Source organism: Lynx rufus, unplaced genomic scaffold, assembly GCF_022079265.1.
Source record: "Lynx rufus isolate CCGP_SWC_20201006 ecotype Redwood Valley unplaced genomic scaffold, mLynRuf1.p SCAF_9, whole genome shotgun sequence".
NCBI lineage: Eukaryota > Metazoa > Chordata > Mammalia > Carnivora > Felidae > Lynx > Lynx rufus.
The window spans coordinates 76,217,626-76,243,447 of NW_025814897.1; the positions used below are offsets into that span (position 1 = coordinate 76,217,626).

Genomic DNA, 25,822 nt, shown 5'->3' on the forward strand with positions numbered 1-25,822 from the left:
AATCCCTGGCATGTCTTGTCATTGTCTTAACATCTTTTGAAGTTTGTACTTTTGTGTCCTAATTAAGAAATCTTTGCTACCCTAAGTCTTTCTTACATGTTTCTTCTAAAACTGTTACAGTTTTGCCTTGTACATTTAAGTCTAGAATGTATCTCCTGTTAATTTTAAGAGTCATAGTTCATCTTTTCCCAAACGTATATTAGGTTATTTCATCATCATTTCGTGAAAAGTCTGTCCTCTTCCAATTTAAACACTTGGCTCCTTAGTCAGAAATTAATTGACTATACATATATATGACTATTTTTGAGCTCTGTTTTGTTCCATTGGTTTGTGTCTATCTTTATGGCCGTTAGACACTGTCTTTATAAGATGACATAAGAGCTCCCACTTTGTTGTGTTTTTTTTCAAAATTGTTCTCACTATTCTAGATCCTTTAAATTTCCATATGCATTTTAAAATCTAGTTGTTAAGTTCTACACAAAAAACCTGCCAGGATTTTGATTGGAATTGTGTTGAATCTATAGATTACTTTGAGGAGAACTGACATCTTCACAGTATTTTGTCTTTCATCCACAAGCAAAATGTGTCTCTCCATTTATAGTTGACTCTTGAACAGTGTGGCCAACTCCCCCATACAGTTGAAAATCTGCATATAACTTCTGACTCCCCAGAGTCTCAACTACTGATAGCCTCCTGTTGACCAAAAGCCGTTCCAAAAACATAAACAGCCAATTAATACTTTTTTTGTATATGTATTCTTACAATATATAATAATTTTGTACATATAATAAAATTGTACAATATACAATATTTTGTATACTGTATTCTTACAATAAAGTAAGCTAGATAAAAGAACATGTTAAGAAAATCACAAGAGGGGCGCCTGGGTGGCGCAGTCGGTTAAGCGTCCGACTTCAGCCAGGTCACGATCTCGCGGTCCGTGAGTTCGAGCCCCGCGTCGGGCTCTGGGCTGATGGCTCAGAGCCTGGAGCCTGTTTCCGATTCTGTGTCTCCCTCTCTCTGCCCCTCCCCCGTTCATGCTCTGTCTCTCTCTGTCCCAAAAATAAATAAACGTTGAAAAAAAAAAAAATTTAAAAAAAAAAAAAAAAGAAAATCACAAGAAAATGCATTTACAGTACTGTACTATATTTATTTTTAAAAGATCCACATGTAAGTGGACCTGTGCAGTTCAAACTTGTTTTGTTCAAGGGTCAACTGTAAAGTGATAATCTTTAGCACTATTTTATAGTTTTATGTGACTAAATAGTACACATATGTTACATTTATCTTTAAGTATGATATGCTTTTTTTGATGCTATTGTAAATGCTCTTGTGGTTTTTTATTTCAGTTTCTAATTCTGCATTACTAGCATATAGAAATGTGATTTTTTTATATTAACCTTATATCCTAAGATTGCTAAACCATCTTACAGTTCTAGTAGCTTTTTTTGCATATTAGGATCTTCTTTTTTTTTTTAATTTTTTTTCAACGTTTATTTATTTTTGGGACAGAGAGAGACAGAGCATGAATGGGCGAGGGGCAGAGAGAGAGGGAGACACAGAATCGGAAACAGGCTCCAGGCTCTGAGCCATCAGCCCAGAGCCCGACGCGGGGCTCGAACTCGCGGACCGCGAGATCGTGACCTGGCTGAAGTCGGACGCTTAACCGACTGCGCCACCCAGGCGCCCCTTTTTTTTAATTTTTTAAAAATGTTTATTTATTTTTGAGAGAGAAAGCACAATCGGGGGTGGGGTGGGGGAGGTTGCAGAGAGAGAGAGAGGGAGACACAGAATCTGAAGCAGGCTCCAGGCTCTGAGCTGTCAGCCCAGAGTCCGATGCAGGGCTCAAACCCCCAAGCCATGAGATGGTGACCTGAGCTGAAGTCGGACGCTCAACCGACTGAGCCACCCAGGCATCCCGCACATTAGGATTTTCTGTAAGATCATGTGTTCTGCAAATAAAGACTGTTTCGCTTCTTTTGTTTTTTCTCCAATCTATATCCTTTTTTTATTTCTCCCCCCGCACCTTAATACCTTCACTAGTACATCCAATAGAATACTGATTAGAGGTGGTCAGAATGATCATCCTTACCGCAGTCCCAGTCTTAGGAAGAAAGCAGTCAGTCCTTCACCATTAAGAATGATATTACCAGGAGTTTCTTATAGATTCCCTTTATCAACTTGAAGAAGATTCCTTCTATTGCTAGCTTGCTGAAAGTTATTACAAATTAATGTTGTCAGATGGTTTTTCTATATTTTATGAGACAGTAATATGATTTTTCTCTTTTGTTCAAAGGATGTTTGAATCTTTGTTTATGAGGGATATTTAGCTGTAATGTAATGAATTTATCTTGTTTCAATATCAGAGTAGTGCTGCCTCCCAAGGTGTGTTGAGGAGTATTCCCTCCTTTCTTTTTTGTAAGAATTTATGTAATTTGTTATTATTTTTCCTTAAACATTTGATAGAATTCACCAGTGAAGACCTCTATGCTTGTTTTCTTTGCTTTCTAATGTGAACAGTTAAAGCTATAAATTTTTCCTCTAAGCACTATTTGAGCTGTAGGTCACATATTTTTGTATTTTGTGATTCATTATTCAGATTAAATGCTGCCTAATTTTCCTTCTGATTTTTATTTTGATTTATGGAATATTTAGAAGTCTGTTTTAATTCCTAAATGTTTAGGATTATTCCAGTATTTTTATGTTTAAATGTATTAAAATTTGTTTTATGACCCAGCATGTATAGATGTAATCGATCTTGGTTCTGTAATGTCAGCCAGGTCAAGTTGGTTAATAGGGTGTTAAGTCTTCCATATACTTTCTGGTTTTCTGTGTAGTTGTTACTGCAATGTTATTGCAATTATTGGAAAAGGAGAGGTGAAATTTCCAGTGATAATTATGGATTATTACTTTCTTCCTATGGTTCTGTCAGCTCTGCATCATGCATTTTGAAGCTCTGTAATCATACATACATAAAAGTTTCCTTTGTCTCAGTTATGAATTGAACACATCATTTTTAAATGTGTCTCTTTATCTCTGGTTATATTTTTTTTTCCTGAAGTCATCTTTGTCTAAGATTAATACTTCTATTTAAAACTCTTTGTGATTAATGTTTATATAGAATATCTTTCTCCTTCCTTTAGTTTGACCCTGTCTTTCTATTTAAAGTATATTGAACACATTTCCATATAATGTTATTATGCGTGATATATTTAATTCTGTCATTTGTTAATTTGTTTTCTATCTGTCCCCTCTGTCATTTATTCCTCTTTTCCTTCTTGCATTTTTTTTTGATTGAATACTCTCTATTATTTCATTTTATCTAAACCCTTGCCTGATTAACTATACGTGTTGGGTTTGTTTTTGTAATTGTTGCTCTAGAGTTCCAGCATGCATCTGTAGCTTACCACAGACTGCCATCAAACATTATTACACAATTTCATTTATAGTTTAAGACTCTTTCAGTATGATACTGTCATTTACACCCTCCAATCCTTTGAGCTATTATTATAAAAATTTCACTTCCCCAAATATTGCTGTACCTGTATTGTAGATCCACCTTGTTAAAAAATTAAACATAAAATTGCCCTAAAAATTAAATGTTAATTTTTTTTAAATAATGAAACATCTCACAACAACAACAAAAAAAGAAGTACCACGTATACATTATTACTTTTCTGCTAGATTGTATCCCTTGAATTCTCAAACACATATTTTGCCTTTCTTTTATAGGTGAAGCCTTGAAAGGAAAGATCACAGTCCACAAGAATAAGAAAGATCCACGTTCTCTCATTGTGACCCTCACATTGAATAATTCAACTCAAACTTACGGTCTCCAGTGAAAAGCCCACAAAAGCACAACTAACTTGCGGTTTTTATTATGGAGGGTGGGACATGGGTAGGCGGTGGAGAGAGGGGCTTTGTGTGAGCATGTGGATGATCCTTCCCTAATGATTCTCCTCAGTACCAGAAACACATGGTAGGAATCTAATATAATTCAGCTGAGGGGAACCAACTGATCCTAGTGGACTGCCTACATAATCACAGTCTTAGGAGTCTGGTCAGCAAGATTTTACTAGATATAACCCCTACATTGAGTTTAGCTGCATTGAAGATCATTTAAATAGGCCTAAATTTGGAACAGAGATATTCTTTTGTTGTTTTTAATGTTTCTTACTATAAATTTTAAACACTAGTAACTGATTATTTGGATAATGTTTTACACAAATGTTGTACACAAGCTATTATACATTTTATTGCAGATTTCTGCTCTGAGGAGTAGTTTTTAATTGTATTATTTAAAAGAATATCAGCAAGTGGAACGGACCAAAATATGGAAAAGAGCGTCACACAAATCACATTTAAAGGACAGCTTAGTTGATTATCCTCTAGTTCTGAACTTCTCATTTTGTAGCTGCTTTCCTCTTTGCAAACACACAGTTTTCTAGTGCTGCCCAGGAAGTCTAATTTCAGTACATTTATCCTAGGTTTCATGTATGTTTTCAAAGGTTGGGAAGAATAAGTACTTATTTACTAATATGTCTTTTTCAAACTAGATTTATGTGCAAAGTTAAACATGTAACTGTTAATATACTTCTGTCACTCTGTACAACTGTGTCACTTACAGCTGTTTACACAGTTTGAAGTGCAGAGTAGAAAACATTCAATAGAATGTATACAATAACCGCCAGCATTATAAAATGATATTTTAACATACTAAAGCCTTTTATACAATCAGAAACATTTAAAACAAGTCTTAAAGGAATCATCCTTAAGAAAACAGGGATTTAAGGACAGCTGGGTCACAGTTTCTTTTCAGTTCAAAAGCTGGTTCTTTTTCAAAATAAGGCACACACAAGGCAGCATAGCATAGTGTTGAGAATCATGAGCTCTGGAGTCAGTGCCTAGGTTCAAGCTTTGGTGCCCGCTCTTACTTGCTGTGTAATCTCAGTCATGTTCCTAACCTCTCTCCCCCACTATAACGTGCCAGTTCATGAGTTAATACATTTCAACTACTTTGATCAGTGTGTGGCACACAGAAGACAGTAAATGCTGGGTGGTAGTATCATAACTATGCAGTCAAGGATCCCTTCCGTGGAATATGTGGTGTCTACATTAGATTAGGAACTGTCACGTCAATGCTACCCTTAAGTACATGAATGCATGGGAAGATTTCAGCAAAACTTAATGTTTAATATAGCAAAAACTATCAAAAAGTTGTCTTTTGGAGTTTATTAGAGAATTGGAGTTCTAGCAATGGGAGAATTAACACCTTCAGATGATGTATTTCAGACCATACATAGTCTCTTAAGTCTTGCTTCTTACATAAGCATGATTTCTGTTTTCACTGGGTTAAACAAGCCAGCTTGTTTTCACCATTTGAATTCAGAACATTACTGGAAATGTGTGGTGCTAATAGTATAGTTCAAAGTACTTCAAATTTTGTCCGGAATGGCTTCATGTAGAAATTTGAGTGTGTTGGGGTGATGAAAGTAAGGAAGCCCCCACAAGATTTAATGGATGTTTAAAGTAACCAAAAACCATCTTATTTTTTTTTTGCTTTGTTTTTCTTTCTTGTAAGTGAATAACCTTTTTTTTTTTTAAGTATTTCTTAACAATGATTTTTTTTTTTTTCCAAAACTCTTGTTTGTTTTACATGGGATTTTCATCCAGTGGCTCTCTTCAGTTTCTCCCGGTTATAAATAGCCCAACCACAGTTGGTAGTTCTCTGTTCTTTTCAGTTTCCATTTTCAGGGTAGAACCTTTTAATGTATGTAGCTAAACATTTTATGAGAATACGAGAGTCCAAATATTAGCTCTTTGATTGGAATTTCAGCTGTCAAACTACTTTGAAAAATAAGTACTTCATATTCTTTAACAATGATAAATACAGTGTCCTTTCATGCTGTGGCAGCTGCACATTTATGAATAGCAAACTACTTTGTTGCAAAGATTTTATTTCAATTAAGAAGATACATTTTTCCTCCTATTTTTCATTGTGAAAATTAACATTGTTATGTTGTAATGTGTGGGGTTCATCCAAATATAATCATCATCTCTATTCAGTGGAACAGTATTTTCTGAACAAGCATTTGGAAGGACCGTTTCAACAAAACAACTCTTGAGGGCGTACAGCATTGCACAAAGTGGTCCAAGAAGTAGCCCCAACTGCTAAGAACACACTTTAAAATAAATTAGGGAGCTGTCATTTCACTTTGAAATAATCCCTGTTTGAAGTAATTCTGGTCCTACAGAGTTAATTGCTTTCTTACCACTTAATCTGGATTAACCTGGTGGTCCACCTGTGTCTTTCAGCATTCTACCTTTCTCACTTTTTAAAATGAAATATCTAAAACGTATTGTGTGAAGTAAAGGACTTGAGATCAGCCCATACCGATCTCACCAATCATACTATCAAGTGAAGCAAGTATGCTAACAGTACTGCTAAGAATATTCAATAGGAGAGATTAAAACAGTATGATACGGATGATACATTACTTAGCTCCTGCTAGCCATGCCAGAAATGATCACTTGGGCTACTGGGCTGTAGCACACACCCAAAACAGCTAGGGATTCAGATTTTTCTGTGGAGAATATCCCCAAAACATATTAAGCATGCAATACTGTCATGGAGTTTGAATCTATGATGAAAGGCAAGGTCAATGAGATAGCTGAGGTCAAGCATTGCCTGCCGTAGGGTTAGCAAACTATAGCCTGGGGCCAAATCCACCCCATTGCCCAGTTTGATAAAGTTTTATTGGAGCAGAGATAGCTAATACTGAAGGCAGAATATTTCTTCACAAGATTCATTAATGGCCATGGCAGAGAATATACACCCAATAGAGCACATTACAAAGACTACAGTGTTTACAAACATGGAGCTAAGCAACTAGATGTACTTCATTTATGAGACTTAGAGGACTAACCACGACTTACCCTAATTAAAAAAAAAAATTGTGTGTGTGTGTATTTACATACTTGAGACTGGTGTCTGGAATTGTAACAGTTGTAATTGTGCGAAGGGAATCCATACACTAAAACTTTATAGCTGATAATCAATTTTATTTAGAAAATTTTAATAAGACCAGAAAAGGGTACAGAAGAACTTTTCAAAGTTAGAGATGGATGAACCCCGCCCACAGCTACAAACTCAACTAATAAAGAAAGACTTTTATGAATCTCACTAACCTCTGGGTTTTTAAGAGGGCTCTGGATCCAAAACCAGCTGCCGACATTAGGAGAGACAGTTGGGAAAATTGCTTTATATCAGCACTTTTCGACATGCCTTGGCGTCTTCCTTGCTGGGTTCTCACCGTAGAATGTGGTGTTCCTAGTTCCCATGCACTAGGCCCCGTGGGAAGGTGTGTAAAGTCCCTGCCCACCTATCAAATGAGACCATGTTGCCTTGGAGGTACATGTATTTTTAATGATTTTGTGTTTCTTTCCTTGCTATAAAGTTAGGGTGAACTTTTCCAAGCAGAATGATGAATGAGCAAAGTACTTTAAGTGTCTTAGCAATTCACTTGTCCTTTCCAATAAAGTTTTGGGTGCAAAAAAAGTGTGGGGGGGTGCCTGGGTGGCTCAGTTGGTTAAGCATCCGACTTCAGCTCAGGTCATGATCTCTCGATTCCTGGGTTTGAGCCCCATGTCGGGCTCTGTGCTGACAGCTTGGAGCTTGGAGCCTGCTTCAGATTCTGTGTCTCCCTCTCTGTCTGCACCTCCCCTGCTCATACTCTGTCTCTCTCTCAAAAATAAAATATTTTTTTTAAAAAGCCTACAAAATAAACGGTTTTCATATATTGCCGCAACACCTTGGCTGATGTGAAATGGTTAGCCTTCATTTATCTCTAGAATGTAGCTAAATATATACAAAAATTGTCTATCATTGAGTTCATTGTAATTGTTTAAAATGAAAACAACAATAACTTAACAAATAGTCAAGGAAGATGAAGCCACTGCCTCCCAGATTGTTCTGCATCCCATTTCTTACCCCACTACAGTTCTGTATATCTCCTCTTTTCTCTCTTAAAATCCCTTGCCCTTCTGAGGATATTGCTTACCCTGTGGACCTCATATTGCGGCTGTCCTCTCCAACACCACTAATCTCCCTAGACTTGGGTGTAAGATAGGTGACTTCCGTGCTTTTGGTTGCCAGCTATACATCATTCTCCCCCAGAGTCCTTTCCACCCCCTCTCATTTTTATCTCTTGTCAAGACTGTAACACACTTTTATTTTGTTGCTATTGACTCCCCACCTCCAGATCAGTCTCCATTCCTTAAAAGTTTTAGCTGCCAACACTGCCACACGGTGCTCCTGCTTAATCAGTGAGTTTAAGATCTCCTGTGGATGATCCTTTTATACCCTGACCTTTTGGCTCGTTGATCTCAACTAGTGATCTTGCCCTCCACCTTACCTCAGCCACTCACCACTATGGTCGTCCTCTGGAACTGGCCATACCCAGAACTCAAGCTCTCCTGTAAATCTCCACATTAAGTATCATTCTAACTTTTCAGCTCATTCTCTTTTGAGAATTTCAGCAATCCTTCAACTCCATCAAGACCAAATCCATTAATTCCTATCACATTTTCACTGTCCCTCACCTCTTCATGTTTATACCTCCCTCTTGGATCAGTTTAAAATCCATAGTCCCTCATTATAAACACTCCCTTTCACGTAGCTGCAATTTCTTTGCCTCTCCTTCACTTTTCTGTACTCGTGGGTATACCACAGTTGCACTTCAAATCCAAATGCATGACTCCACATGTGTAGCTCAGTGAGACTGGAAGAAAACACTCAACCATGTTGATGGTCTAGTCTTAAATTCATGAGCCCTAATCTCAAGTGTCCAGAGTCAGTCCTTATTTCCCTAGTCCATTTGTCTCACACTGTCATCAATGATTATTTTATACCTTCTCTTCTCCAACCTCTAGAGCATCTTCCCTCATTCTTTCAGCTGAGGTCCTTATTTCCTATTTTACTGAGAAAATAGAACCAATCTGAGAACTTCCACCGGTTTCCATAGCACACCCCCCAGCCAACATTTACCTGTGCCCAGATACTGCCTTCCCGCTAAGTGAACTTCTACTACTTCTAGCCAAAGCCAGCTTCTCCCTGTGTCCCACATCCCACTCTCTCAGTAGTTAATTGTTTCAGCATCTCTCCTCTATCATATTTCCTTCCCTGACTCTTATTAACCTACAAATAGGCTATTTCACCTATGATTAAAAAAAAAAAAAATTAACTCCACTTCTCCCTTCTGCTATTGCCACATTTCTAATTTTCCTTTTACATTGAATCCACTCAAAGTTGTCCATGGGGTGCCTGGGTGGCTCGGTCAGTTAAGCGTCCAGCTTTGGCTCAGGTCATGATCTCACAGTTCATGAGACTGGGTCCTGCATCAGGCTCTGTGCTGACAGCTCAGAACCTGGAGCCAGCTTCAGATTTTGTGTCTCCCTCTCTCTCTGCCCCTTCCCTGCTCACGCTCTGTCTCTCTCAAAAAGTAAACATTTTTTTTAAATGCTTTTAGTTAAAAAAAAAAAGATTTGCCCATGTTCACTGTCAGCGTTGCCTCTCTTCCCATTATTTTTTTAAACTGTATTGGGGTATAATTTATATACAATAAAATGCACCCAAATTAAGTGTATGGTATGATTACTTTTGACAAATTTATGCATGTACTCATCACCCCTATTAATATTTAAAACTCTTCCTTCACACCAACAGGTTTTCTTGTGCTACTTTGCAGTCAATATTTATTCCCACTCCCTTTTCCAAACACTAATCCGATTTCCATAAAGATAAATTTGTTTTGCCTGTTTTAGAACTTCATGTAAATGGGGTCATATAGTATGTACTCTTTCATTTCCAGCTTCCTTTAGCACAGTTTTTGAGATTCATCCTGTTGATGTGTGTCAACAGTCCATTCCCTTTTATTACTGAATATTATTCCATTTTATAAATGGAATTCTACTCCTTTGTTTATCCATTCACCTCTTGATGAACATTTAGATTGTTTCCAGGCTGGGGGCGCCTGGGTGGCGCAGTCGGTTAAGCGTCCGACTTCAGCCAGGTCACGATCTCGCGGTCCGTGAGTTCGAGCCCCGCGTGGGGCTCTGGGCTGATGGCTCAGAGCCTGGAGCCTGTTTCCGATTCTGTGTCTCCCTCTCTCTCTGCCCATCCCCCGTTCATGCTCTCTCTCTGTCCCAAAAATAAATAAAAACGTTGAAAAAAAAAAAAACAATTTTGATTGTTTCCAGGCTGTAGCGATTATGAACATTTGTGTACAGATCTTGTTTTTTGAACCCATTCTCATGAGGATTTCTGCCTCCACTTCATTGAAACTACTCTTATCAAGGTCACCAGTGAACTACATGTTGCTAAATCCGGTGACCAAGTCTCAGCCCTCATTTTGAGCTACTAGCAGTATTGGATGCTGATGATCACACTCCTGGAGACATTGATCTTGGCCTTCCCCACTCTCCTTCCTCCTTGACCATTGTTCAGGTTTCCTTTGTTGGCTTTTCCTTGCCTCTTCACCTTTAAATATTGGCACCTTTGTCCTGGGATCTCTTTTCTGCCCATCTTCTCTCCCTTGGTGATTTCATCCGGTGTTGTGGCTTTAGATACTTATATGTTGATGACTCTTAAATGTGTCTCTAGCCATCTATCCTCCACTGCAGACTGTATCCAGCTGCCTACATGACATGTCTACTGGGCAGCTCAAACTTAGCATTTCCCCAAACTGTATTTCTGATCGTCCCCAAACCCTGCTCTTGCTATCTTTCTCTACTTCACTTACTAGAATTTCTTATTTCAGTAGCTCAGGCCAGAAACATGAGGGTCCTCGACCCCTTTCTCCTTGACTCCACATCCAAGCTGGCCAGCAAACCTTAGAGGATCTACTTTTAAAATCTATCCAGAACTAAAACAGTTTCGCTACTGCCATGCTGGTCCAAACCAGCATCATCTTTCACCTTGTCATTAGTTTTCAGAATGTAGACAGCAGACCCCTAGTGACTCCAAAATAAAACTCTTGCAGGAGTTCAAAACTATTTTTGCAATAATACTAACACATTGTTTGTCTTTTTCACTGTATTGGCATTTACACTAATGATGCAAAAGCAATTGTGGATAATAGTGCTGGACCTTTAGCACAAATCAAGGCATCAAACTATACTGAAGTAATCATTTTATTCTTCACTGACACATACTCTAAAATGTCCTCAGTGAAGTGGTAAGTATTAATTTCACTAGATCTTGACCCTTGAGTACAACTATACTGAAGTAATCATTTTATTCTTCCCTGACACATACTCTAAAATGTCCTCAGTGAAGTGGTATTAATTTCACTAGATCTTGACCCTTGAGTACATGTCTTTTTAATATTATGTATGATACTAATAAAACACTTCTGCTTCATGCTGAAATACAATATTTTTCTCCAGGGAATGCACTGGTGCAATTGATTTGTGAGCTAAATTAGCCATTTTTTTCATTTAATATTATTTTTATTTGAAAGAATGACTGGCGAACTATGGCAGACATTGTCCTGCAAAAGAACAAATTGAGCTTATCACTTCAAAGAAAACAACTGGTAGAATTTGTTGCTAATGATAAAATACTAGTTTTCTAGCTAAAATTGTAATTTTAGAAAGCCTGTATCTATCCCTATGAGTTTGAGGGTTTCCCAGTTCTTAAAGATTAAAGATAAATGGTATAAGGGAAGAAAAATACCTTTTTTGTCTACTTTAAGTTCTTGACTAGGACCCATGTAACAAAAGACAAATTCACAAGAGAAAAACTTACAAATTTATTTAACATAGACATACTTTGTTTTATTGCACTTTGCTAAAAAATTTTTTTAAATGTTTATTTTTGAAAGAGAGAGAAAAACAGCTCATGAACAGGGAAAGGCAGAAAGAGAAGGAGACAAAGAATCTGAAGCAGACTCCAGGTTCTGAGCTGTCAACACCAGAGCCTGACGTGGGGCTTGAACCCATGAACTGCGAGATCACAACCTGAGCTGAAGTCAGATGCTTAACCGACTGAGCCACTCAGGCACCCCTACTGCATTTTGCTTTATTGTGCTTCACAGATTTTTTGCAAACTGAAGGTTTGCAGCAACCCTGCATTGATGAGCAAGTGTGTCAGTGCCATTTTCCCACAGACACTTTGTGTCTGTAATTTCAGTAATTATCACAATATTTCAAACTTTGTCATTGTTACTGTATTTGTTATAATGATCTGTGATCAGTGATATTTGGTGTTACCATTATTGTTTTGGGGCACCACAAACTGCACCCATATGAGACAATGAGCTTAAGTGTGATTCTTCTTACTCCTCCATGGACTAGACATTCCCCTCTCTCCCTCTCCTTGGGCCTCCTCTATTCCCTTTTGAAAACAACAGTATTGAAATGAGGCAAATTAATAACCCTATAGTAGCCTCTAAGTGTTGAAGTGAAAGGAAAAGCCACACATCTCTTGCTTTAAATCAAAAGCAAGAAATGATTATGCTTAGTGAGGAAGGCAGGTCGAAGGCAGGGACAGGCTGGAAGCTAAGCCTCTTGTACCAGTTAGCCAAGTTGTGCATGCAAAGCAAAAGTTCTTGAAGGAAATTCAAAGTGCTGCTCCAGTGAACACACAAATTGTAAGAAAGTGAAACAGCCTTATTGTTGATATGGAGGAAGCTTTAGTGGTCGAGATAGAATATTAAACCAGAGGCAATGTTCCTTTAAGCCAACGGCTAATCCAGAGCAAGACCCTAACTCTCTTCAATACTATGAAGGCTGAGAGAAGTGAGGACACTGCAGAAGAAAAGCCTGAAAACAGCAGAGGCTGGTTAACGAGTTTTAAGGGAAAAAGCCATCTCCATAACATCAAAGTGCAGGATGAAGCAGCAAGTGCTGATGCAGAAGCTCCGACAAGTTATTCAGAAGATCTAGCTAGTTAATGAAGGTGACTGCTAAACAGATTTTCGGTGCAGACAAAACAGCCTTCCATTGGAAGAAGATGCCTTCTAGGACTTTCATAGCTAGAGAGAAGTTAGTGCCAGCCTTCAAAGTTTCAGAAGACAGGCTCTCTTACTGGAGGCTAATGCAGGTGATGACTTTTAAGTTAAAGCTAGGGTTCTTTAACCATTCTGAAAATCTTAGGGGCCTGAAGAATTATGCTAAATCTACTCTGCCCGTGTTCTGTAACTGCAACAACAAATCCTGGATGATAGCATATCTGTTTACAGCATGGTTCACTGAATACTTTAAGCCCACTGTTGAGATGTGCAGCTCAAAAAAACCTTCATTTCAAAATTTTACTGCTCATTGACAATGCATCTGGTCACCCAAGAGCTCTGATGGAGATCTATAATGAGATGAATGTTGTGTTCATGCCTGCTAACACAGCATCCCTTCTGCAGCCCATGGGTCAAGGAGTAATTTCAACTTTCAAATTTCATTTAAGAAATACAGTACAGCTCTAGCTGCCACCGATAGGCATTCCTCTGATGATCTGGGTAAAGTATATTGAAAACCTGGAAAGGATTCACCATTCTAGACGCTAATAAGAACATTTGTGATTCATAGGAAGAGGTCAAAATGTCAACATGAACAGGAGTTTGGAAGAAGTTGATTCCAACCCTCATGGATGATTTTGAGGAGTTCAAAACTTCAGTAGAGGAAGTAACTGCAGATGTAGTGGAAATAGCAAGAGAACAAAATTAGAAGTGGAGTCTGAAAATGTGACTTGCTGAAATCCATTATAAAACTTAGGCTGAGGACTTCCTTCTTAATTTTTTTAAATGTTTATTTATTCTTGAGAGACAGTATAAGCAAGAGTGGGGGAGGGGCAGAGAGAGAGGGAGGGACACAGAACTCGAAGTAGGCTCCAGGTTCCATGCTGTCAGCACAGAACCCAATGCAGGGCTTGAACTCACAAACTGTGAGATCATGAACTGAACTGAAGTCGGATGCTTAACCGACTGAGCCACTCAGGCGCCCCTGAGGACTTCTGTCTTATGGATGAGCACAGAAAGGGGTTTCTTAGATAGAATCTGGTCCTGGTAAAGATTGTTGAAATGACAACAGAGGATTTAGAATATTACATAAAGTTAGCTGATAAAGCAGAATTTGTGAGGATCGGCTTTGATTTTGAAAGAAGTTCTATAGGTAAAATGCTGTCACATAGCATCACATACTACAGAAAAATTGTAAAGGGAGGAGTCAATCAATGTGGCATACTTCATTGTTGTCTTAGGTAAGAAATTGCCACAGCCACCCCAACCTCAAGCAACCACAACCTGATCAGTAAGCAGCCATCAATATGGCAAAACCCTCCACCAGCAAAAGGATTAGACATGATGCTATTGCACACTTAACAGACTACAGTAGAGTGTAAACATAACATATGCACCAGAAAACCAAAAAATTCATTTGACTCACTTTATTGCAGTGGCCTGGAACTAAATCCACAATACCTCTGAGGTATGCCTCTGTAAGTTTTACATGACACAGGAGCCTTCATAAGGAAGTAAATGAAGACTCAAAGAAACACACCTGAGGTTTTTGTGTGAGGTTTGATGAAGAACGGAAAGTTGTAGGAAGATGTGATCGGACAAAGATAAGCTAAGTGTAGTTAACTAGGGAAACTTAGCAAGCCCTGTTTGTTTGAGGGCTATCTTTTCTGTGTTCCTTCCATTTTGGGAGATACTATATTCCTTTTCTCCCAAGACAGAAGAGCCCCTCTCACATGAGGGTTTTATTACCTATTTTGGAAGAAAGTTTTTTTCTGAAAGAAGAAATCATAAGAACAGATGAAATACATGTTTGCTCTAATGACCACTGTTGAACACTGGGTTCACCTGTGTACTGACAAGCAACAAGTCACAAGCAGAACTAATGAAATAGAAAAAACGGAGGGAGGAAGAATTCTTCCTTCACATGCCATTTCTCAAATTCCTTCAGCTTGAATATGCCAGGATGCTGCATTTTGGGGTAGCATATCCTGAACCTGATTAGAAGTAGTAATAACAACTGTGGGTTTTGATACTATGTAATGAAATGTGTGAATATTTGAAAGATTTACATAACTCAGTGAACTAATATTCCTCCACCCACCCAAAATGCATAATGTTACAAATACCTCAACCAGAAAACATACTGTAATAGACTAAATGCAGAAGCAACTATGAGAATCTGGGTGTATTCTACTAAACCAGAGAATAAGGTGATTTGTAAAAATGTTACTAAATATTTTTTGTTTTGAAAAATACAAAATTTATAGAAAACTTATTTCCATAAAATATGTTATTTCTGTTAACATGGGTTTATTATTATTTAGTGAATTAATAACCAAATATAAATGTTTCTCAGTTTTAATTTCTACTATGGTAAAATACCAATAGACGTAACCCACATGAGCAAAAGCTCTTTGGAGTTCTTAATAATTTTTAAGAATTTGTAAAGGGGTCCTAAAACCAAAAAAGTTTGAGAACCACTGACTTAGATTATTTTAAGAGCCTCTTTTCTGCTTCTGACCCATTTCAGCCTTCCCTCTCCTATCCCCAGTACTTCAGCCAAGGAAATCCTCTTAAAAGAGGAATCAGATTGTTATTCACTTACTCAAACACTCTAAAAAGCTTCTCATCTTGCTCAGAGTAAAAGCTGAAGTCCATACATTCACCTACAAAGCCCTACTGACTCATCTCCATTCCTGCTGGCTTTCGTATCCATCCTCACTCTTGATGGGCACACTTCCATCTGAGGCTGTTCCTTCTGCCTAGAAAGCTCTTCCCACAGATGGCCACCTGACTCCCTCATCTCCTTCAGGTCTGGGCTAAAGAGTCACTTTCTCAACAAGATTTCTCTCACTGGCCAATTTAAAGTTGGCAAAAACACATGCCCACACTCCCAATTCCCTTCCCTCCTTCATTTTTCTCATGGTACTTATTGCCATCTAATACACTGTTTTATCAGTTCATCCTTATTTTTCTTTCTCCCTCCTCTATCTGCTGAATGAAAGCAATTGTGAGAAATAAGCCCACTGCCCCCAAAGGACGAACATGGAGATTCTGAGTGAAACCAGGGTTCAATCAGTGTTCTTGCAACGGCAGGTGTGTGATGGACAAGCACACTGGGGGCAGTTACAGCAGGCAATTTATCTCCTAGGCGAAGTCCCTCCCCTGATTCCTCATTGGCTGAGTCCTACAGAGGTTACAGCCTTATCTGGGAGGTACCGCAGAGACTTCAGTTCTTTGGCATACTCGTTGCAAAGCCCACGAAAAATAAGCCTGCAAAATGGATAGGCCGGGGAGAAGAACCAGAAGCGAAGTGTCTAAGGGTTTGGGACTCCATTGTGGTGGGCGGGGCGGGCCGGGCCAGGGGGAATGTTGCACATATTTCTAATAGGCTGTAAACTTACTGCTAACTAGACAGCACAGCTTTTATTTGGTATTTCTGAAAATTAATCCTCTCACTTCTCACAAAATGAATACAGCCTCTAATGACCAATAATCTAGGCTGGTAATTTGTTAATCAGTGATACCATGGCAGTTTTTCCTCTTCCATTACTTATTTTATTATCTATGAATTAGTTTATTTTGCTTCTCTGAATTAGGAAACCTTTCAGGTGTCAGTAGTGCACGTTTAAATGTTTCTTTTTTCTCAACCACAGTGATGTTTTAAAACTTCAGAGCCTAAAACCTCAAACGGTTTTGAGCCCACAGAAAAACCCTTTATTTGCATATGGATGGCTCATTTAGGTAGCATATACACGTTTAAATGACTTTGGGGTTTTTAGTATAGTTGACGCACAATGTTACATTAGCTTCAGATGCACACCATGGTGATTCCACAAGCTTATACATTATGCTGTGTTCACCACCAACAGCATCATTGTTTCTTATGCTGTGCCTTTTGTTCTCCTGACTTATTCATTCCATAGCCAGAAGCCTGTGTTTCCCACGTGCCCTAATTTAAATGTTTTTTTATTTACTTGCATGTTGATCCTTTTCAAAAAGTAGACAATTTGGTATATTGGCAGAGGCTAATTCTGCTGTATTAGTTAAGTGTGTGAAAACTCATAGGTATAGTTTAAACTTCCTTTAAAAAATCAAATGTATTATTTCTAGATTCTCTCCCTCTCTCTGCCCCTCCCTCACTAATGCTTTCTCTCTCCCAAAATAACTAAATTTAAAAAGTGGGGGGTGCGCCTGGGTGACTCAGTAGGTTTAGTGTCTGACTTCGGCTCAGGTCATGATTTCACGGGTTCATGAGTCTGAACCCCCACCGCCGGCCATCGGGCTCTGCACTGACAGCGTGAATCCTGCCTGGGATTCTCTCTCTCCTCTCTCTCTGCCCCTCCCCCACTCATGCTTTCTCTTTCTCTCAAAATAAATAAACTTAAAAAAAAGATCAAATATATTATTTCTGAAACATATTATTTCACTTATTTATTTTATTTTTTTAATCTTTTATTTATTTTTGAGAGAGAGAGACAGAGTGAGAGCAGAGGAGGAACAGAGAGAGAGGGAGACACAGAATCCGAAGCAGGCTCCAGGCTCTGAACTGTCAGCACAAGCCCCACGCGGGGCTCGAACGCACGAACCGTGAGCTCATGACCTGACGGGAAGTCTGACGCTTAACCGACTGAGCCACCCAGGTGCCCCTATTTCACTTATTAATTAATAGGTAAGAAAACGAGGAAAAATTATGAGTAACCCCAAAAATTTATTCAACACACGGCTACATAAACTAATATCAATAATTAGGAATAGTTTAATGAGAAATCTTGACCAGAAAACTTTTTTAAACCTTAATGAAGTTTTATAGCAACAGTGACAGCAAGGATTTCTTTTAAAGTGGTGTTTTTATTCCCATCTCTCTCCTAAAGGTTTTTGAAAGAAGAAAACCTTTTGCATAGTTTAAGGAGTGCTTTTGAAGTGTTTTCAGAAAGCAAGCAGGATATGTTGTTTTCTTTTTAGAACTGGAGCTGAGACTATGTGAACATGAGTGGAGCCCCAGGTCTTTCTCTCATAAGTGTGTGTGTCTCCAATGATGCTCCTGCTGGGACCCTAATGAGATTTATTCCCCTTACACCTTTGTCTGCCCTGGCTCTTCATGCTGCTATATGGTGTTTGGTTTAATGAGATAACTCCTGTGATCCAGGGCAAAAAAAAAAAAAAAAAAAAAAAGAGAGAGCCTATCTTTTCCTTAAATGGACAAAAGGATAGCTGAGGGAATTCAAAATTATGTTCTCTGCTGTCATTTTATGTGACCAACATTTGATGGCAATCTTGAGTATTCTGAGCCAGGAAAATGACCGTAGCCACTTAATCTCAAAATCTCAGCCATGGCTAGGCAGACTGCATCTCACAGAAGTCTATTTGGTCTTAATGTAGAAAGACAAGACAGTAGCTGGGAGGTGTCTGGGGTGGAGTGCAGAAGAGTCGAGGAGAGGCTAGGAATTCTAAAATTCTTTTTATGAAATAACTTGAAACAATCTAGGGTCGATGGAACAAGCAATAAAAGTATATGTGTAAAATGTTTAGAGGAATTGGGAAAGTTATGGCAGTAGAAGTAAGTGAAATCCTCCTCTGTCATAGAGAAAGGAAACAGATGATGTCTAAAATGAATGAATCAAAAAATAGGGATAATAAATACATTATTTAGGAAGGCAAAAGTGACCACAAGAAAATTTTTAAACAAATTAGTTAATAAATTTAAAGAGGTTGGTTCTGAGGAGGGGTTGGGTTGGAGAGGACTGGAGCAAGGGAATCTTGTTTTATTATTTTTATAATCTCTTGTACTCTTTGATTTTATCACCGTGTGTGTGTGTATACATATATACATATGTATATATATATGTACATATACATATATATATAAACATTTTTATAAAAAATATATTTTTGTATGTAGTATACTAGATATAGTAAAAATGAAATAGGTAGCAAATCTGACTTTGGTAGTCAGCTTAGGGCTGGAGAGAGAGAAGGAACAGGGTCTGGGATGTCTGGCCAAGGGACTGGTATGGTATATCCACTTTTGCTCTTGGCGTTGTGCAGGTGCGCATGATGAGCAGGATTTGCGGTCCTGCAGTAGTCCTGGTATCTTGGACTTCCTGTCCAGATGTGGATGCAAGGCAGGTAAAAAAGTCATGATGGTAAAGACCATTATGAAGTGCAGTTTCAAAACTCAGTTATTTCCACATCCTTCAGATGGCCTAAGGAAATGGTCCTATCGTGGCCAAGTTACCTTTGGAGGATTCTAGACATGAAATAGCTTTGGAGAGAATAGGCCCCCTTTCTCTGCCTCAGCCCCATAACAAGTCATACTTCAGAAAAAGAAATTTTGATTTTGTGCTTGCTGCTTATGCTGGAGTTGGAACAGATACATGGCTCTTCACAACTTGTCGGTTCAGAAATCTTCTCTACTGGTAGCTTTAACCACTTGTCCCCAAATGCAGATCTGCATGTTCCGGGGAGCTTTATAGAAAGTGCAGATCTCTGGGTATCATCCCAGGAGATTCTCTGCTGGAGGTCTTGAATAACATCAGGAACCTGTAGGAATTCTGATGTGTAGTCAGATGTGGGAGCCACTGCTTTAATCCAGACTGGTTTATGTAACCCGCACAACAATCTTTTTTTTAATGTGTCTATTTTTAAATTTTTATTATTTTATTTAGAAATTTTTTATTTAATTTATTTTCTTTAATTTACATTCAAGTTAGTTATCATATAGTGAAACAATGATTTCAGGAGTAGATTCCTTAATGCCCCTTACCCGTTTAGCTCATCTCCCCTCCCACAACCACTCCAGTAACCCTCTGTTTGTTCTCCATATTTAAGTCTCTTATGTTTTGTCCCCCTCCCTGTATTTATATTATTTTTGCTTCCCTTCCCTTATGTTCATCTGTTTTGTATCTTAAAGTCCTCATATGAGTGAAGTTGTATGGTATTTGCCTTTCTCTGACCAATTTTGCTTAGTATAATACTCTCCAGTTCCATCCACGTAGTTGCAAATGGCAAGATTTCATTCTTTTTAATTGCTGAGTAATACTCCATTGTATATATATCCACATCTTCTTCATCCATTCATCCATCGATGGACATTTGGGATCTTTCCATACTTTGACTATTGTTGATAGTGCTGCTATAATCATTGGAGTGCATGTGTCCCTTCGAAACAGCATACCTGTATCCCTTGGATAAATACCTAGTATTGGAATTGCTGGGTTGTAGGGTAGTTATGTCTTTAATTTTTTGAGGAACTTCCATACTGTTTTCCAGAGTGGCTGCACCAGTTTGCATTCCCACCAGCAGTGCAAAAGAGATTCTCTTTCTCCGCATCCTCGCCAACATCTGTTGTTGCCTGAGTTGTTCATGTTAGCCATTCTGACAGGTGTGAGGTGATATCTCATTGTGGTTTTGATTTGTATTTGTCTGCTGATGAGTGATGTTGAGCATTTTTTCATGTGTCGGTTGGCTATCTGGATGTCTTCTTTGGAGAAGTGTCTATTCATGTCTTTCTTCGCCGGATTATTTGGTCTTTGGGTGTTGAGTTTGATAAGTTCTTTACAGATTTTGAGTACTAACCCTTTATCTGATATGTCGTTTGCAAACACCTTCTCCCACTCCGCCAGTTGCCTTTTAGTTTTGCTGATTGTTTCCTTCGCCATGCAGAAGCTTTTTATTTTGATGAGGTCTCAATGTTCATTTTTGCTTTTGTTTCCCTTGCCTCTGGAGACGTGTTGAGTAAGAAGGTGCTGCAGCCAAGGTCAAAGAGGTTTTTGCCTGCTTTCTCCCCGAGGATTTTGATGGCTTCCTGTCTTACAGTTAGGTCTTTCATCCATTTTGAGTTTATTTTTGTGTATGGTGTAAGAAAGTGGTCCAGGTTCATTTTTCTGCATATTGCTATCCAGTTTTCCCACTTGAAGAGACTGCCTTTATTCCATTGCATATTCTTTCCTGCTTTGTCAAAGATTAGTTAGCCATACATTTGTGGGTCCATTTCTGGGTTCTCTATTCTGTTCCATTGATCTGCATGTCCATTTTTATGCCAGTACTATACTGTCTTGATGACTACAGCTTTGTAATACAGCTTGAAGTCCGCACACAACAATCTTAAGGAATAGAAGACCAAAGCTCAAAAGCACAAAGTCATTTTCCCCAGATCATACTTAACAGTGAAGTCAGCATTTTAAGCATATGTGCCTCCAGTGGTGTGCTGGTAGATGTTTAACATCCAGTCTTCCCAAAATAGACCTCTTCCCCTCAAAAGAACCCTGATGTGGAGGCTTTGTTGATTTTGGTGTTGTCAATACCCTTGCTGCAGCTAATTTCAAGTTACCAGCATGCCATCAGTGAACATGGAGCTGGGAAGAGATGCTCAAGAGCACCAGAATATTTCTACCATATAGACACAATGATCTAACTAGATGTATAGCCATAATCTTAAGAGCCTAGTTTATAGTAAAGTGTAGTAAAATAATGAGGAAGTGGTAAGTCTTGAGTAACCATTACCTGTGTAATATAATTTATTCAATTGTAAGTTTAATTTTTAACAATGAGTGAGTTGAGCCACTGGCTTTCACAATCACCTGAAAATCTAACAGCTGGCTCTCACAAGCTGACACAAGTCTGTATGCCTGACTCAAAAGCCCTCTGTACTAGTGTTTAACAGCATGTGGTCTGTGGAATACAAGTTCTTTAAAATCTCTTCTGGAGCAAGATTTTAAAGGTCAAATATGTTTGGGAAGTGCTGCATAGTTGATTTGCTTTTTTTTTTTAAGTTTTTATTTATTTGAGAGAGAGAGAGAGAGAGAGAATGAGTGGAGGGAGGGCAGAGAGAGAGGGGGAAACGGGATCCAAAGAGGACTCTGTGCTGACGACAGACAGCCTGATGCGGGGCTTAAGCTCATGAACCATTAGATCATGACCTGACCCGAAGTCAGACACTTACCCAACGGGGCCACCCAGGCGCCCCTGATTTGCTTTTTTGAAAATCTGCCATTTAGATTGGTGTATTGTAGTCCCTAAGAAGTGCTGGAGTAAAGAGACCTATTAACCTCAACCCCAAGTTTCCCTTTGCATGAGACATCATTCACCATCCTGCGGGATGGTTGCTCCTTCGAATCCACTTTGGGACATGCTATACATCTGGGGCACTCCTAGCCAAGTGATTAAAGCACCAGCTCTGGAGCCAGACAGCCTGAGTTTGAATCCTAGTTCCACCATTTACTAGTTGTAGGTCTTTGGGCAAATATAAATTGTCTTCGTTTCCTTATAATAATAATTCCTATTTCATATGGTCGTCCCCAGGATGAAGTGAGTTAGCATATATGTAAAGTGCTTAGAGCAATGCCAGGCACCTGAGAAGTGCCACCTGGGTCCATTCCATGGTTATCATTATTCTCCTGCCCTTGGCCTCCAGCCAAATCCCGTCTCCCCAAATCCTCCATCGCCCCGCCTCTCAAGTTTTCCAGCAAGTGGTATGGAAGAAGGCAACAGAAGGGGAAGAAAACATCTCTTGACGTTCTTGCCTGAGTTCGAAGCATTTCTAGCCACCCTAGAAGGACTTAGGATTTGTCATTTTCTTCCCAGAAGCTGCCAGCTCAGACTGTGATTTTAGATTTTACATTTAAATTAAAATGCTCTTAATTAGAAACCACTTAGATATCCTGTCACACTGATTAGAGGGGAATTTTCTCTTGCCATCAAGAAAATAATGGTGACTTTATAGCAGGCCTCTTCCTTCTGAGTCAGCATTGTCAGGAACAGGGACTGCCACCCTTCACAGAAGACTGGTTCCAGGTTCTGGCCTTCCTAGCTCTGTCACATCCATGGCTTCTCCCCGGTCACCTGAAGGGCATGAACCCCTCTGATGCTTTGCCTTCTTGCCAACTTAGTCAACTGCATTCTGCCTGAGTAAAGGGGATGGTGATGAGGTGACAGCATACAGATTCCACAAAGCTGGGTTGGGAGAAGCTAGTTTTTACTTCAACTTAGTTTTCTAGGAATCTTATTTTATTTGAAAAATAGTGAGTATAGGCAAAGGGCATGAGGAGGTCACTCAAAAAAATACTTAAAAGACCAACATAAAAATATTTCTAACCTCACTAATAATAATCAAAGAAATGTAATAAACTTAAGGCATCATAGTTCTTATATTGGGACAGATTTTTTTTTTTCTAATTGACAAAACCTAGTAATGGCAAAAGTGTGAGAAAACCAGCACTCTCTTAGACTATTATTAGAGACTATGGAATCTTTTTGGAATACTATTAAACAATACAAATCAGGTGCGCCTGGGTGGCTCAGTCAGTTAAGCTTCCGACTTTGGCTCAAGTCATGATCTCAGTTCTTGGGTTTGAGCCCTGCATCAGGCTCCGTGCTGACAGCTCAGAGCCTGGAGCCTGCTTCGCATTCTGTATCTCCCTTTCTCTCTGCCCCTTCCTTACTCACACTCTGTCTCTGTCTCTCAAAAATAAATAAACATTGACAAAGTGTTTTAAACAATATGAATCAATGTTTGAAATGTGTATGTCCTTTGACACAGCTTCGGCTTTAGAAATTTATCACAAGAAGATAAAATTGGATGAGTAACCAGAAGTATATGTTCAAAGAGCCTCATAATTATAAAAAATTGGAAACAAGAATAATTATGTATGTGGTAGATTGAACTATAGGTCTCAATTCTTCACCACAATCTGTACTCACAAAGTCTATTTCCCCATCTCTTGACTTTGGACTTGGCTACGTAGTGTGCTTTCAGTGGCACGTGGGCGGATTCTTTCCTTCAGGAAGAGCATGAGAGACGTGGAGGAGAGCCACTCTTGCCCCTATGGACAGTGCAGCTACAAACTGAAGCCGAACTGCCCAGCTGAGGCCAGCCTAAGTCAGCCAAATTCCAGCCAACCTAGACATGTGATACATATATAACATGCGTATGCATCCATCTGTATCTATATGTGGAATCTATATAGGATATGTTATAATTATATACATTATGCATTATATATAAATCACTCTTAAGTCACTGCAGTTGCAGGGTGATTTGTTAAGCAGCAGTTAGTTCACCAATACAGCCCATCAGCAGAGCATATATGTAATACCATCCTATGCAGCTGTTACAAATGATGGTACGATCTATGCTCACTGGCACGGAAAGAAGGCTACTCAATATTGTTAAGTGAAAGAAATCAGATTTCAGAACACAACCTATCTAGGTACAATTACACAACTATACACATACAGATGCGAGAAAGGATGTTTTTCAATGGTTCTTTCTCGAGGGTGGGAATCAGGATTTTTTTTCCTTTCTCTGGAGTTTTGTGTGTTGATTTTATTTTTCAAAGAGCACCCATGGTTTTTTTTTTATAATTGGAAACATGGCAATGGTAGTGATTATGACATGTACTGAGAGAATAAAAAGATGAGTCTTTTTAGAATAAAGAGAAATGCAGTTAGGGAAAGAGTAGCCCAGGTTACATGCAGCCTTTGAGAGGCGGACAGAGTTCAGATGTCGACATAATAATAGCATTGATTAGTGTTCACCCTGTGTATGCTGGGAAGTGAAGGATCTCATGTGGTCCTTGTAGCAACCCCATAAGGTCATAATTTTAATTTTCTTCATTTCACAGAAAAAGAAACAGTTTCAGCGAGGATAACTAATTTTTTCTGGATCACACAGCTTGGATTTGAATCCAGGTCTGTCTCCAGAGCCCATCCTCCTTCCAGTATACATGCTTATTCTTATTGCGGGGCTTTGAGCAGAAGGAATGAAAGGGAGGAGTGACAAGGAGGCACAAGGTATGAAATCCAAATACCTGAGCTCTTACAACTTGAGGGGCTGTTGATAAAGAATAGGCAGAGGATAGCACAGAGGATAGGTCGGAGAATCAGCCAGAATCAAAGGTGCAAACCTATCTCTGCACTTAGGAGCTGAGTGATTGTGCACCAGTTCCTCAGGCCCCTCTAACCCTAGCTTTATCCTTCCATGAAAATATAGAACAAATAATAAATACCTCCTTCATAGTCATGAGAATCACTTCAATGCCTGGCACATAAGTCACCAATAAATGGTTGCTAGCATTTTAATGTAAGTAAAAGCACTTTGGAAAATGTTAAAATGCTAATCAGATACTAGTAGTTGCAATCTACAATTTCCCTAAACACAATGTTTAAGGGAAATTGATCACGTGGGCTGAGGGGCGGTTAGAGTGGACTGAGAGACTGCCTGCCTTGCCCCAGAGTGCCCTCGTGAGCTTGGCTAGGGGCCTGGCAGTGGGGATGCCAGGTTAGGCAGGGAGACGTTCCCATGCGAGAATCCACAGGACTTTGAAGCTGCCTGGCACCTGCAGATGAATGAAACGTCACAAGTTTAAAACATCACGAACGTTTCAGATCCGGAAAAATAGTGATGATCTTGATGAAGACAGCTTCGTTACTGATTTGTGAAAAATGTGTTGAAAAGTCAGTTTGTGGCAGTGAAAGCTGTCTATGAAGGATATGTTCATTTGCCCATTCGCAAATATCTATCGTGTGTCTGCTGTGTGCCTGGCACTGTAGTATACTCAATCACATTATGGTGTGAGGCAGCGGTGGGGAACAAAGATCACACAAATAAATGCAAAATGCACCTGTGATCAATGTGGAGTGAAGAGGGACATGGGGTTATGAAAACAAAGAATTGGAAAATGTTTCCAGAGAAAGTGATGATTCAGATGAGATCTGGGGATGAAAAGAAATTTAAACAATTTAGTTCAGGTTGTTATTTTGCAGATGTGTGACCAGTTTTCTGAGAGGCAGTTTACTTTTTTAAATTTTGT

The 25,822-nt window shown here is 39.0% G+C and overlaps 1 protein-coding gene across 2 annotated transcripts in view; it reads left to right on the forward strand.

The window, feature by feature from the left end:
* The window catches only part of PRMT3 (protein arginine methyltransferase 3), a 139,975-nt gene extending 134,759 nt beyond the window's left edge, over positions 1-5,216 (forward strand). For both annotated transcript variants that reach the window (XM_047070907.1, XM_047070906.1), the window contains exon 16: positions 3,733-5,216. In XM_047070907.1, coding sequence (XP_046926863.1) covers positions 3,733-3,842 — 110 coding nt within the window. In that variant the 3' untranslated portion in view covers positions 3,843-5,216. The remainder of the gene's footprint in view (positions 1-3,732) is intronic.
* Positions 5,217-25,822: the final 20,606 nt, after the last annotated feature.